We start from the raw sequence: 14,940 nt of genomic DNA, 5'->3' as shown, positions 1-14,940 counted from the left end.
GATATTCATGTGGCAAACGCTCCTAAGAAACTGCTTCCGGCAGTCAAAAACTACCTTGTACACTAGACGACTATACTCATGGTGATATCCCGCTTTGATGACGGGCATATGTGAGCTCCCCCACGCGCTTACCTAAGGAACGTCCAAACACCCGGACCATACCGGCAGCCGGTCAGCCAATCAAAACGCCGCTAATGCAATTAGCGAGAAAAGAGGCGAAAACCATCAACGCTCGTCGACAACGTCAACCATCTTTCCCGAAAAGAGAGCCCCCCCGACCGTCTGCCTTTGAAAGTCGTCCTCCGCCGGCCGCCCCTCCCCGCGATAAACCCTCTCCACTCCTCATCGACTCAATTTCTCCCAAAGAGAAATCGAACCAACCCGGATCACCAAGATGCTTTCCTCCACGAGGACAGCGGCCTCATTGGCCCTGCGAGGTAAGCTCTCTCCCCCGGGTCGTCGTCGTCTCCGGTCTACCGAGGAACCGGGACCGCAACCACCACACCACCAATCTCCCTTCGCGGGCTATCCAATTGCGCGGCTACCCGGACGATATCCCACGATATCCCGTCATCAGTCACCAAGGAGACAATAGATGTGTCTCGCGGTTTCAATTGGCGCTCTGTTCGCGATGTGGAGGAAAGGGAAAGCCGAAACATCTGACTGACCTCAATTGGCCACTGTAGCGAAGCCCACCGCGTCCATCACCCCCTTCAGAATCGCCGCCGCCTCGATCTCCTCCTCGTCACGAAAGGACGCCAGCACCGCCGCTGCGCACTCGACCGGCCTCATCAAGAAGGAGCGCAAGGAAGTGCCCCTGGTTAGCCAGGAGGGCACCAAGGGTGTTTTGCAATATGCTCTGTACGGCCCCCTCTATCCGCTTTGTCCCCTCATCATAACACCACACCGATATCGATCAAAACGAGCTCTTCTTCCAATGGCAACAGATACTAATCAAGCAATCCGTCTCACAGCACCTCCCTCGACGTAATAACGAACTGGGCCCGTCAGTCCTCCCTCTGGCCCATGACCTTCGGTCTCGCCTGCTGCGCCGTCGAGATGATGCACCTCTCCACCCCCCGCTACGATCAGGATCGTCTCGGAATCATTTTCCGTGCCTCCCCCCGCCAGTCCGACGTGATGATCGTCGCCGGCACCCTCACCAACAAGATGGCCCCCGCCCTGCGCCAGGTCTATGACCAGATGCCCGAGCCCCGCTGGGTCATCTCCATGGGCTCCTGCGCCAACGGCGGTGGCTACTACCACTACTCGTACTCCGTCGTCCGCGGCTGCGACCGCGTCGTCCCCGTCGACGTCTACGTCCCCGGCTGCCCCCCGACCTCCGAGGCCCTCATGTACGGCATCTTCCAGCTCCAGCGCAAGATGCGCAACACCAAGATCACCCGCATGTGGTACCGCAAGTAGATTCGTTGTTTTGTTGCAAAACTTCTCTGTGTTTTGGAACGTTGGGAAAAACGAGAGAACGGAGAACGGATTGAAAACGAGTCAGGGAGAATATCGAGACGGCGTGGCCAAAGGTGGGCGGTATTTGTTCGGGGGACCGCACATCAAGTAAAAGAGAGGCAATTGGCGGTCCAGTAGAGGAGGAAAATGCCCAGGCCCGAGAGAAGAGATTGAGGTACACCAGGCACGTTGGGGCCCTTTCATAACGGCAAGGCTTGGGCACCATTTTTTCTTTTGTATGCGGTTGCGTGCGTGGGCGTGGCTATGTACATATGCGGAGGTTTTCATCCGCAAACGATCGCGGTCGTGTAGATTACAAGTTCTGCCATCATTTCAAAAACCATGTTTAACTTATTTCGCAGCCCCGTGTTGTGAGATGGTCCCCCCTTGATGTGTATCAGTGCCAGAGGGAGGCCTTCAGGTTCAGATGAGAATAGGACGCGAAGTCGGCTCATCGACAGCTGCCGCGTTACCGAGTCTAATGGCTCTGCGACGTTAGCCGTCACCAACACTTTTGCTCTCTCGTGAAGGTTGCCCATGGTCTGCTCTTCCATATACCGAAGCCGACGTAAACACTCTTGATCAGTCCAGAGCTTGGTAGAGAAATAGAGACACAAACACGCGTAGTGGCACTCTCGGATGAGGTATGTATGTATATAAACTATATATCTGATGCGGATATCGCACTGGAGTTGTGATGCCCGAGAATAATCAAATGCGCCCGTCATCCCTTTGCTTAGCTTTCCTGTCTCTTGCCCTCGGAAGCCCTGGTCGTTTAAGCATCTCTCTCTCTCTCTCTCTCTCTCTCTCTCTCTCTCCTCCCTGAGGCGGTAAATTAAGTCCCTCCTTGCTGCGGACTCACTTCGCAGACATCTAACGGTATCGATGCAAATTTGCCACACCCAAGGAGCTTTTTGGTACAACAGTTTCCCTTTCGACAATTCTGCTCGTACTTTGCCACATTTCGACTCCAGTCGCTTCGTCTCGTCATCACTTTCCACTACCCCTCCACATATAGAAAGAAGAAGAATCAGAGGTTTATTCCAAGTATCCCTACCGCACGCCGAACATCCGAATGAATTTGATGCTGTGAAATCATACTAGCAGTAGCTTCGAATCGAGCCCACCCCAACGTGTACCGGATGCAATGTGCTTCGCGCATGCTCTCCTCACATACAGCGGTGAAGATCCAGCCACTACGTGGCGAAGGCTCGTGCTTCCATCATCCTTTTTGCGCATGCTTAGACGCATACGCAAAGACATGGCCCCATCGGACGTATGAGGCATCTATTCTTGACCGAAGCCCATAGTCTCTTCAACGGCAATTGTAAGCTTCTGCTGAAGCATTTCCAGACTCTTGTATGGCGGTAGGTCCAGACGGTTGAAACTAGAACAAGGTTAGCGGCTGAACTTCGGCACGCTGCGGGTGATAGCATCTTACCATGTGTGTGCCTTGGGAAGATTGTTAATCTCTCCAGCCTTTTCGATCGTGAATCTTCTGGGACCGTCACTTCCTTGCAAATCCTTGAAGCCGTTGACCGGGATACGCGATGTACCCGTCGCGAATTGAAGTAGACGCGACTTCTGCTCTCCATCCCATGAACGAATCGTCTGCCAGAAGAACTGAATAACCTCGTCCGACTCTGTGTATCCGCGGTAATCGGTGTGCTTCTTCCAATCATCCACATCGATCTCAGCGATACCACCAATGAGCAACTCCAGTTCACGTTCATCGAAAACGTTGACTAGGTCCTGAGGGATAAGCTCGTGGAAGCCATCCTTGAAGGCTTGGAATTGCTCCGCAATACGCTTCTCGATTCTCCACTTCACCATGAGATCAACATACTCCTTCTTGTTCTCGTTCGTGACGTCGATGTCGCGACCACCGGGAATGAGGTCCTCCACGGTCATAACGCCGAAGCGCTCGTCCTCAGTGGAGAATGTCTGTTCCAGAATTCCTCCAGAAATGTCGTTGTCAAGCATCCACTGCAGAGAGCGGTGGAAGTCGGCATCCACACCTTCCATGTCGGCTAGAACAACCGACTTACCCAGGATCATCTTGTACAGGGCACCGATGAAGAAGGCATCGAGGAAACGACGGTGGAAAATCGCCAGGCCAACAACACGACCAATGAACTTGAAGTAGTTCAGATGCTCGGGGTTGATACCGGAGTGAGGGTTGATTTGAAGGGTGTAGTTGTCGTGGGCGGAGTACTCGAACAGGCAGTAGAACGGGTTGAACATCTCGTGGGAGAGAAGGAAGAAGAATTCTCTGGACAGACCACCATAATCCAAACCATCCTCACCATCGAATTTGATCATGAGACGCTTCTTCAAATCAGTAGCAGACTGCCGAGTGATTTCTGCAAAGGAGTCCTCAAAGATATGAGACCGCCGCACCTTGATGTGGCACTGTCCGGAAAGAATGCGCATCGCAGGTTGCGAGCGGAAGTAAATGAGCTTCCTTCTGAAGTCGCGCTTGTACTGCGGTACGTTCTGATCCAGGGATGACGGCAAACGGGGGTCGTCCCACGTTGTTGTCTTTGTGTTGTGGTCCACGAAATACACTCGAGCAGTGTTCGTGAGACGCATCTCCCAACCACTTGGCAGAGGTCCCAATTGAGAGACGGGTTGTTGCTGGATGGTGCCATTCTGGGCATTCTGGCCTCCATACATACGGATGTACTGCTGGCGGCGGGGGTCAACCCATGTAGTTGTACGAGTGTTGTGGTCCACGAAGTACGGGCGACCCTCTGGAGTCCATCTCTGTTCCCAACCAGGCGGCAGCTCACCAGTGCCCGGACTCGTTGCTCCAGTGTGCATCATCGTAGCGTTGTTTGCGCTTTGAGCGGCTGCTTGCTGAGCTTGCAGAGTCGGGGAGCTCGCGCCGGTTCGATCCTCGGGGAGGGTTCGGTTCTGGTGTCTCTGGCGCTCCACTTGGGTTGCGGCTTCACGATCGTTCCTCTGTTCCACGGCCCCCGCAACGGTCGGTCTGTTCCAGCTCGTAGTTCTGGTGTTGTGATCAACGTAATATGTGCGGCCAAGGTTATCCTCTCGGCGTTCCCAGCCGGCCGGCAAGCGCCCTTGCGCATCCTCGAAGGGGCTCAGTGTGCTAGAGTTGCGTGCCGGAGGCGGGCCACCATTGGCGGCCGGAGGGGGACCGGTGGAAGTCATGCTCGCAGGTCGGTGCGGAAGGTTTACTTGAGAACCAGGAGCTGGGCCGCCATTCGGAACACCCATGGCCGAGCCCGGTCTAGCGTCAGCCGCCGGGGCCGAGAGCGTCGAAAGGCTGGACCCTTGGGCAGGCGGGACGAGTGAGGGACGGCTTGATGATGCTTGCCCGGCCCGCGCGGGTGTGGTGAGGTTTGTTGACAGGTTTACGATCAGCTTGCCGTGCACAACTAGGTTATCGGTCGACTTCTTGAGGTCTCGCGTGAGCATTTGATCTGTGGGGCGCCGCATTTGTCAGTCAAGTCTGTGGCGACAACGCAAGCAAGAATGCGGCAAAAGAGTATTACCATCAGCGTCCGGTGCCAGCTCAATCACATCGCCAATCCTAACGTTGATTACGCCAAGGAAACCTTGGTCCTTCTTCTTGAACTTCTTCTGGTCAAATACCTGAACCGCGAGAATGGTGTCTTCGTTCACGTTGCTAAATGATGTCAGAGGGAGATTTCGCCGCGATGAGCATTTTGGGGACTACAACATACAGGTCGAAGCTCTCGTTCCAGTATGGGTTCAAAGTTCGTTTCTGTGCACTCGTAGTCTTGGTCTGGTCTCCGTTGACGGTGATGACGGCGAAGGGATCCGGAAACCCTGTTTTGCATGTTAACGGTGTGTTCCAGCGGAACGGAAGAGGGTGACGGCGTACGGAAGACATCTCGCTTGTACAAGCCATCGGCGGCGATGACTGCGTTGAAGTTAGTAATGATGGTCGTTGCGCGGAGGATCAGCTTGGGGATGACGAACTCGTTACTCGGAGGTTGGGCTTGCGGCTACAGACAGCAGAGTTAGCTCTCGTGATTTGTTCATTGGTGGTGACGTCTAGATGGCAGCGTCTACGGACTGATGGAAAAAGATCAGATGCGTTACTTACTTGGGCTGCCCGGCATCATTGCGGGAGGAACTCATTTCGTCGCGGGATAGCCAGCGACAACGGTGTCGACTCCCAAAATATCTGGCGTGCTCAGATCAAGGTCGTTCGTTCTTGGAACAAATGAGGGGTTAGGAGGACGTTTCGTGGATGACGTTTGGAAAGTGACCGGTCGCGGCGATACGGCGGAATAGATTATCGACGACAATATGGACCGGAATGCAGCAAAAGGATGCTTTTGCTGGTGAGAGGTAGCGTAGTGCGGATTGGCGTTGACGACGACGACAAGAACGACGGCGAAAGGCAGAGCTGAGGCTGTGCAGTGCTGTGCAGTGCAGAAAAGCCCCCCGCTTCGACGAGCCAAGTGGGCTGGGTTTTTGGGGGCCTTGGAGTTCCCTTCGGGGGTGCGGCGGATGATAAGGTGACGCGGCGGGCGGGAAGACCGAGCGAAGCTAAGAAAGCAACAGAGGAACGGTAAGGATACTGGCGAGGTCGAATCGAACCAGCGATGCAGTAGACTTTGTTGGCCGTCTCTGTATCGATCTATCTCCGGAGGGCGACAGAAGGTCGATCGGTGGGATTCGATGGGAGGGAGTTTGGAGGTTGAAGATGGAAGAGACAGGACGGAGCGAGTTTGATGTTTTGGTAAGTTAAGTCAGCCAGTCGCCCCCGTCTGAGCGCTTGTCAAACGGTACGGAGTACGTGTGTGCGAGTGGATTTTGTCTCCGGTCGGAAGTTCGCAGCAGAGGAAAGAAGGTTGTTAGGCGTGATGCGGGAGGTGAGGTATGCGGTGGGTAGGAGAAAGTGTCAGGTTCAGCGCTATCTGACTCTGAGAGGTGCTCCAGTGTGCGGCGTGCGGCGTGCGATGAGCCTGTGCTCCCATCAGCTTTCACCCTTGATGACCTCAGCAGGGTGGCAGACGGGAGCGGTGATTACGGCACCTGCAGGAGTGGTGACGGCGGTAACAGCGACGCAGCAGCAGTGGCAGGGCAGTGATGTCCACTGTATCCGTAGGTAAGGCAGGTCAATAGGTACCTTCAGGTAGGCTGGCGTGGCTGGTAAGGTCAGATAGGTAGTGATGGTGAGCATAGGATGAGGTGAGTGTCCTGGGCGATTCCCAGCTCGGTTCGACATGGAGAGCCAAGGAACCTGGAAGTGCGGATGGCGAATCCCACTTGTTAGCACTTGGCGGGGCCCAGAGGTCACTGTGGGGTACCACGGAAAGCGGGCAAAACCTCTCGGCGGTGGTCGGGTTGGGTCCATAATTCAAGACCCACCTCAACTCACTCCTGGTGAGCACCTTGAGAGAAGTGTAAGTATTCTTCACCCATGAACCTCACCAAGATCAACTGCATCTCATAAGATTTTACTCAAAAGAAGTCGATTGCACTTTAATAACTCGTATACATCCCATGAGCTTTGGTGATGCCACGGCATTTTCTAGGGAAGATGTGTCAGCAGATCCTGACCGGAGGGCTGTCTGACAAAATGAAACGACAGGTGAATGTGAGATACAAGTGTACATGACGTCTCAGCCCAGACTGATTGACGATGGGCATACCTTAGTTAAGCGCTCCATCTCTCGACTTATCTTGCTCACAACAGCAGCTTAGCCATGGCATTTGGAAGTTGCGAACAGCTCTATATCCTGCGTGAGAACTGTGCAGTTGGTATAGTGACTGCGTTCTCCGTATGTTCGTATCTTATACATTGTCTAAGGGGCCACTCTTCTATCCAGCCTTCTTACCAGGTATATACATTATCCAACTTGAGCTCCAGTTCGGGACTGGAATATGGATGCGAAGCAAGTACCTCACCTTAACTCTTTTGCAAGTACCTCGCCAAGGACAACGAATGGCAGCGCAGGGGGGAAGAAATAGAAATCAAAACAAACCAGAACCGAGTGACAGGGCCTCCAGCCTTTTCCTAAACTTCTAAACACTGTTCCCAATGGTGTTTCGGATGCCCATGACGGTCAGAAAGCTGCCAATCCCACGCGCCTCCTGCCTGCCTTTTGCCTGTACCTGCGGTGCTGCGGTGCCTTGACGGACTGGCATGGCCAAGTCTTTTCACCCTTGCCCCGTACTTTACCCAGTCGAGTCCCGTCAAGCTGGAGACTCGAGAGTCTAGAGAACGACCTCACAACCTGCCGCTCGGTACGGATCCCTGCCGACCTTACCTGTACCCTGACCCGCGCCGCCGTGCTAACAGTTGGGTCTGAAGGAGGGAGGAGGGAAGGGGGGCCCGAAAGGCTTGGGAGGCCCCTCAGTTCGGGCCGTAGACACAGCCAGACACAGACAGACAGAGAGTCTAGAACCTGACCAAGCGATTGTATGAGCAGATGCCACTCTTTACATAATCTTTCGTGGCGATTTTGAAATCAGTATTATCAACAAGAAGTTTCTGCTCTTTTTTCTTCGCCTTCGAGTTTCCCGCGGATAGGAGAATGGTTGAATTCGTAATCCGTATTTCTCATAGTCTGGTTTCGAAAGGAACGTCTCTCGAGAGTCTCTCGCGAGAAGCACGTACCTACCGGGACGCGAGAAAGCAGAAACGGCGCATTGTTGCTCGTCCCATCCCACCACCAACCCCCGGCTCCCCGAACCTCATGCGCTACGGCCACCCTCTCTTTCTCACCTCTCTGTGTCTTCCGTCTCTCTACCTCTGTCTCTCGCTTCTTGCCTGTGTCTCTCCATCATACAGTAACATACTCACTCAAGATCCTCTTGAGCATAATAGCTCAATTCACCAGCGCCATCTTCCCTAATGCTGGCTTTCCAAAAATTGCCTCAGGCTCGAGGGGCATAGTCGTTGGTGCCCCGGTACGTCCAGTCCGTTCCCCCCTCATCCCTCCCGACGGTCCAACCGTCACATCCATCCACATCCCTTCTTTCTGCTTCGGCGCGAAAGCACAGTGAACAAGAAGCGGCATATGGTATACCATAAATAAACAAGAGACCAGCCCAAACACAGTCGTCTGCCCAAAAGTCCCCATCCAATCACCTCCCGCGTCTGTCCCAATGCCCTTCCTTTGGGAAAGGACAAAAACAAGAGGAGGGGGGACCCTGCAATCCAATCGCTGCCGCGGGACCATGGGGGAATATACTGGACACAGAGAGAGGTAGCGTAGGAAAGGGATCTCACGGCATCGCAACCGACAGAGTCCAGCAAGCACGTGCCGCAGAGACGCTTCGCTTTCTGCTGATTCCCACAACCAATCTTTTGTGCGGGAAGAACACCCTCTTGCCCTTCCACTTCCAGGGCAGTCTTGCGTGCGTCTTTGTGGACAGGTTGGTTCCCAATGTTCGATTGAGGCCCCCTCGAAACCCACTGGGGACAGCCACTTCCGTGTGTCAGCTCGCACGGGAGGGAGGGATGGATGGATGCTTAGGAGCCCGTCCTGAGGCGGGCAACTGTGCGCCCGGGTCGGGCGGCGTCGTGGGTCACCTGCGGAAGGGCGGCACCACTAGGCTTGTCCGCCCGTCTCATCTCGTTCATGTCCCGGCTCCATGGTTTTCACATGACTTGTCACTTGGCAGTCGGTATTCATGACGTATAGGTTCCATCTCCTATACAGGATGGTTTAGACATCATGATCCTGAACATGCTCATGTTCAATTGAATGCCGGTTGCTCAGCCTTTGGGTTTTAAAGAAACATTGTAGAACGACTGTTGGCAAAGGCGTCATCTCATTCCGGGCCTTTCCCAGCAGAAGCTATATCAAGTGGTCAGAACATGCTAGGATAAACTCAAAGAGACAGGTACGTTTCGTAGTTCACTTGAATGTTCATGCGAAGAGCTATCTGGGGGGGAAAGAGCGTTCCTCAGCACCTGTGATAGTCTTGGGAAGATTTCCGTTTCTTGATTTCCCACACATCTACGATGACAAATCCACGCGCTCTGCAAACTTGATGAAGGAAAGACATGTTCAGGAGTTTTCGAATCAAGAACCAGATCTTGGAGCGATATCGACCTAGAGAATTTGAAGAACAGGAACGTACGTCTTTACTTGTACGGCAGCGTAGTCCGTGTACCTAGACAGAGACATCTCTCTCCTCACTGATACATCACAGCATCCCAACACCCTATTCCGATTTAACTGTGGTGGATATGTGTGCCTTCTCAAGAAGTTCAGCTCAGCATGTGATATCTGCTGGCCTAGATCGCAATGAGTCTCATCGTTGGCGTCATACTCCTATTCATCACACTCGGCCTCCACTGCCTGTAATAACAAATCACGCATCGATCTACAAATTGTCATTCCACGGGTGTTACTCTTTGTCCAGAATTGTACTGAGATGCGGTGGTTCATCCATCGAAATTGAAATACTCGTCGACTGAATGTAAAAGCCTGACCAATCCCTGAACGCCATATCGAATCTTTCTCCTTTCCCTACCATCCTGTATGTTACAATCGAAGCAATGAATCGCGTCGCGCCCGCTCATCCGGGCTACTAGACATGAGCGAGTTATCCTCGGGAGGCGTCACCCTGCCTAATGCCTAATAAGGGGTGTATCCTCCTCTGCCCCGGCCGCGGTAGCCTCCACGGTAACCACCGCGAGGCGGGAAACCGCCACGGCCGCCGAAGCCGCCGCGACCTCCTCTCCCACCGCCGCGACCGCGGCCGCGAGACATGCCGGGGATATTGGTGCGCTTGGGGACGACCTTGAGGTTGCGGCCCTTGAAAACGCTCTCGTTGAGGACCAGGGCCTGGGCGACGAGGCTGGGCTCGGTGAACTCGACGTAGGCATATCTGTAGTGCGAAGCGCATGTTAGTCTCTGTGCCATTTTTCGGGCGCGTTTCTTGGGTGGGCTTCCGCAACGTACCCCTTGGGCTGTCCAGTGAACTTGTCCAACAAAATGGTGACGCGGTTGATAGAGCCACAGCTCTGGAAGTGAGCTTGAATCTCCTCGGGTGAGGCAGAGTAGTCAACGTTGCCGACAAAGATACTGCGGCTGTCGATATCCTCCTTGTTCTCTGAAAGCTCCCGGCTCTGTTGGTCGAGGCTGGCTTGCATTTCGCGCAACTTGGCGGCCTCCTCTTCCATCTCGGCTACCCGCCTCTTCATCGCAGAGATCTCCTCCTACGGTCTTCTGTCAGTTTACCTCCTCTTATCTGCGAAAGCCAGTGGTGAATCAAGGCTCTTTGCGCACCTCATCGTGGCCATCTTCCTCGCCGACGCTGTTGTTCTCGACGTTGTGGTCCTCCACAGGGGTATCCTCGGGCTTGACGTCCGCCATGGCTATAAAATTGGGCAGTCGTTGTCGAGTATATGAAAGGCTCTGGATAAGATTGGCGATTAGCTATCGATGCTAGAAGAGAGAAGGGAGAAATGGTGCGACAAGGCAGACGCGCCCTTTTTAAGGCGACCGCAGCCTCGGGAGGGGTCCGCTCGCTCAAAGCTGTTCGCGCACACAAAGAGTTTTAGTTGGGGCGGGAAACACTCACAGCTGTAACGACCGCAATTGACAAGCTCAGATCCTGAGCTGAGTTGATGTAGCAGCTTGCGCAAGGGCTGGACAAGACAGGAGCTGGAGGTTAACGACGTAGTGAAGGTATCCAGGAATTCTGATGCCAATGGGTAGGGGGAAAATCCACGGTTTAGCCGGACGCTCCGATAAGAGATAAGAGCTCCGACCTCAAGCTTCCGTCAACGGACTTGGAGCTACAAACGCTCGCTCAGTCTCTCCAAATGATTGAAAAATGCTTTGCAGATATTGCAGACTCAAAGATGAAGGCGAACTTCTAGTTTCTGCTTTAACGTGCCTAAGGTGGCGTAGGAAGGTACCACGGGCGAGCAAAGTCAAGACCAGTCAACCCGGGAAAGCACCTTGTCTAGGTAGCGGGATTGCGGAGCTACCTAGCTGTGCCCGCCGCTGGCTATGTAGATACCTTCCAAGATTCTTTCCTCTGGAGTAAGATACGGATATTGATAGTTCCGCTTACATGAAGGGCAGCCTTTCATAACCTTTGGTGACAGTTCTCATCGAGACAAATTTGATCCGTGAGGTACTCTACTCATAGACACACCTCGCGCTGATCCCATCCGAAGGCTCCGTTCCAGCCTGATCTTGATGTCGTAGTCTGGGACATGCGGCGGATGACTTTGGCAAACGAGACATTCTGGCGAGTGTCACCTGTCGATGGATTCTTGATCGACCAGCGAAACAAAGGAACGTATTCAACCCGTGAATCTTTCCCTCTTTCTTCATCTTTACCTTATTACCCTTACTGCCCGGTGAACTCTTTGTCTGAGCAAGGCCTCAATCGATTTTTGGCACTGACTTCAATAGCTTTTGCTTAATTGATTCAATGGTCTAAAGACTAGGCAGGTATCGCGTCGAACCCTGGCCATGTTACATTGGAAATTTCCACCTGTGCTGTCATAGCGGGGGTAATCATTGTTTACATACTATTCAAGCAGCGCAGAACATTGGGTACATTTCGGATGGGACCCCTCGAGTCCTGACGCAATTTACCAAGCCGATCTCAATCGTGAGCAACACGGCGCCGGACCTCCCCAGTCTCCGGATTGCTTGTCCGTCCGTGATCCACTCGGGTCCGAGTCCGGAATCATTGCGGAAGCACAAAGATTTCCTTCCATACCTTCAGCTCCGTGGCGAGTGTGTTCAATCTCACTCCAGCCCAGTATTGAAACGGTCTTGGAGGTCGTTTCCCACCCCGAGTGAAGTGGTGTAGCGTCTTAGTCAGCAGCCCCAAGTACAGGATTGCGGCACCCGCGCCTCGTGCGCTTGCTGTCGAATGCTCACGTGTGACGTCGCTGAAGGTGCACTGCGTCAGCACCGCATCGCCGGGTTGCCGGTTATCCTCCTTGGCTCCGGATTTTGTTTTTGTGTTTCTGTTATCTTTTTCCTCGCCCGCGCTCCATCCCGCTTCACCGCGCGAAGGGGAAGGATCTGCTCGCCCGGATAGGCTGCGAAATCGCGATCGTGGTGCGCGCTCGCTGGGCAGTATACTTCGTATTACCACGGCCGGCCAAAGACCCTTGCTTTCTTGTCGTGTCCTGAATGGGTGGGACCTTTTTCCTTAATCAAAACCCATGGCGTCCGACGATGAATCGATCCGGCCTCTGCTGTGGTCCTTCTCCGGGTTCCGCGAGAACAGACGGCCGGCGCCGATCAGGCGACAGCTGAGCCAGTCACGGACGAGCCTCCAAGATGTGCTCGCGTCTCGGAAGAAACACTATGCCGTGCTGGCCCTCGTATCACTGGATGTCGCCGCGCTCATGGCCAACATCTTTGTCGAGCTCGTCGCCTGCGATATGAAACGGGAAGACGAACCGTGGGTCAAGAACACGCGCGAAGGTCTCACCATCGCGGGCCTCGTATTTAGCTCTTTGTTCTTGATCGAACTCGTATTGTGCGTTATTGCATTTGGATGGAGGTGAGATGAATCCCCAAGAGCACGTAGTACTGAAGCCGTAACTAACTCAGGCCGTCATAGGTATTTTGCAGAGTGGTTCCATCTGCTGGATGGCATAGTCATCGTGGCAAGCTTTGTTATCGACGTGCTCTCGCACGGCATCGTGGAAGAAATTGCTTCCCTCGTCATTGTGTTCCGTCTCTTCAGATTCGTCAAAGTGGTCGAGGAGATGAGCATGGGGGCCGCGGAGAGGATGGAGGGACTCGAAGAGCAGCTGGCGGTTCTAAGGAGGGAGAATGGAGAGATGAAGAGACAGTTGGCACGGCGATGATTTGAAGGCATGTTTCTGGCATTCTGGCATTACGGCATTGGTGGCAGCGCTTTCATGTGATGATCGATACCCTTGGGGAACAGACTAATGATAATGAACGATCTGGCACATGAGGAGCGCGTTTTGCAAGTACCCTAGTCTGAAGGCGTTACTGTTTCTCCGAATGGACCAACTTTGTCTGACCGAGTAAGATATTCCTTTGTCAAGATGACGCTACTGCAACCCAAAAGTGATGGGGGAGCATGCAAAACATACTGCTGATCTATATACTTCAAACGCCTCGATCCGAAGCATGCGCAATCACTGGGCGACGAAGCCACCGATGGCTTTTGCTAGAGGTAGAAAAGAGCTTGTTTGACGGGTCCGGGGTAGCTGCCGTCAGTTGTTGCTTGACCAACAGCGGACTAGTCGACAACTCTGATCGGCTTGGGCTTCAGATCAACGTTTCGATCTATGGATCGAGGTCGGACCGTTGGGCTGCGGGCATGATGGTGACGGCCGGACTTTCGGGGGCAGACGCGGTGGGGGAGGATGTGGTACGTTGGCCGGCAGAGAACCTCCGCGATGCAACGCCAGCCGCCCCGGCTACTACTGCAGCTCGTATTGCTCCTCTTACTGCAGATACTGTGCAGCCGCCAACGAGGAGGCAGCCATTGGGCTGTGTGAGACAACTTTACAAGATTCGCCTCCTCAACGTCCCGCCACGCTCCGTGTTCGAGGTGCATCAGCGGATACCCCGAACACAAGAACGAGAATAGCATCAGGCAATCGCGCCAATACAGCGCCAGTGGGCAAAAGACGTTGGATACGAACATCGGAAAGGGCGAGATCGCAAGAAAAGTGGCTACACTCGCCCCATTCAGCCTCGATAAAAGAACATCAATATATTGAAGCATGAAATGGCATAGATTGATAAGCTGCTTACAGTCATGTATCCTAACGCGCAAAAGACAATTACGGCGTTTGGACCAGCGACGAGAAATGCAACACAAAAGCACAACACGGACGCGGCAACAAGGGACGGGACCCAATAAAACTCGAGCCAAAAAACAAAGCAGCGGCCAGTCAAAGAACCACGCTTGTTGTGCCTTGGTTACGGGAAATAAGCATATCAAAATCTTGACTGGCGAGCCAAAACACCGATCAACAGGCAAACCGCTACATATGCAGCAAAAAGAGGTCAAAGCCTTTGCAGGAAAAACAACAGACGACAGCTGCGCCGTTCGTGTTTAGTTCAGATGCCTCAAGACTGGCTGCAGTCAGCCGCACTCCCCGTGGCTTTTCTCTCTGTCTTGGATAGTCGAATGGGGTTCATTGCCACATGAGATCAGCGGATACGGATCATGACTTTTTCCCAACACGCAACTACGCATACGGATACCACCAGGAAACGGCACTTGCGTTTGTGGTGCAACGCATCCTTTGAGGTTCGCACGCCCTACCCTTGCTTCCTTGCGGCAGAACGGGCCAAGGGGGTAAGAAAAACAACGGCCCCAGAAAGAGGCAACATTGTCCAATCAACAGCCCTTCAAATCGACAGCCCCCCTTGTACACGAACAAGATTAGACTTCATCTCGACGTCCGGGCCCCATGTTCGCGCCGCCGTCTTTCAAACCTCGCTCCGTTTGACTTGCTCCCGTTTTTCCTTCAACCGATCGTACCACCTT

The 14,940-nt window shown here is 53.6% G+C and overlaps 4 protein-coding genes across 4 annotated transcripts; 2 read left to right on the top strand and 2 right to left on the bottom strand.

Moving 5' to 3' along the window:
* The first annotated feature begins 242 nt into the window (after positions 1 to 242).
* Positions 243 to 1,806, top strand: HER10_EVM0001663 (NADH-ubiquinone oxidoreductase 19.3 kDa subunit). Its single transcript, XM_035471403.1, has 3 exons — positions 243 to 437; positions 687 to 861; positions 975 to 1,806. Exons 1-3 carry the CDS (start codon positions 395 to 397, stop codon positions 1,423 to 1,425), a joined length of 669 nt encoding a protein of 222 aa, XP_035338006.1. The 5' UTR covers positions 243 to 394; the 3' UTR covers positions 1,426 to 1,806.
* Positions 1,807 to 2,107: 301 nt separating this feature from the next.
* HER10_EVM0004495 (HECT-domain-containing protein) lies at positions 2,108 to 6,497 on the bottom strand. The gene is made up of 7 exons (XM_035474137.1): positions 5,561 to 6,497; positions 5,434 to 5,459; positions 5,336 to 5,374; positions 5,175 to 5,280; positions 4,983 to 5,116; positions 2,906 to 4,910; positions 2,108 to 2,851 (listed from the first exon to the last, which is right to left on the bottom strand). The coding sequence occupies exons 1-7, from the start codon at positions 5,593 to 5,595 to the stop codon at positions 2,752 to 2,754; spliced, it is 2,445 nt and encodes an 814-aa protein (XP_035338274.1). The 5' UTR covers positions 5,596 to 6,497; the 3' UTR covers positions 2,108 to 2,751.
* Positions 6,498 to 10,058: 3,561 nt separating this feature from the next.
* On the bottom strand, positions 10,059 to 11,771 carry HER10_EVM0002958 (RNA recognition domain-containing protein; the record flags this gene model as incomplete). The annotated part of the gene is made up of 5 exons (XM_035472649.1): positions 10,059 to 10,311; positions 10,386 to 10,642; positions 10,713 to 10,841; positions 11,008 to 11,074; positions 11,590 to 11,771. 5 exons carry the CDS (start codon positions 11,769 to 11,771, stop codon positions 10,059 to 10,061), a joined length of 888 nt encoding a protein of 295 aa, XP_035338135.1.
* A 519-nt stretch (positions 11,772 to 12,290) lies between these two features.
* HER10_EVM0000204 (uncharacterized protein) lies at positions 12,291 to 13,461 on the top strand. Its single transcript, XM_035469998.1, has 2 exons — positions 12,291 to 12,963; positions 13,024 to 13,461. Exons 1-2 carry the CDS (start codon positions 12,620 to 12,622, stop codon positions 13,271 to 13,273), a joined length of 594 nt encoding a protein of 197 aa, XP_035337895.1. The 5' UTR covers positions 12,291 to 12,619; the 3' UTR covers positions 13,274 to 13,461.
* Positions 13,462 to 14,940: the final 1,479 nt, after the last annotated feature.

The sequence above is a fragment of the Colletotrichum scovillei genome (genome assembly GCF_011075155.1).
Source record: "Colletotrichum scovillei strain TJNH1 chromosome Unknown Contig00001, whole genome shotgun sequence".
NCBI lineage: Eukaryota > Fungi > Ascomycota > Sordariomycetes > Glomerellales > Glomerellaceae > Colletotrichum > Colletotrichum scovillei.
The sequence above is the reverse complement of the archived record's forward strand: the minus strand, read 5'-3'. Positions and strand labels throughout refer to the sequence as shown.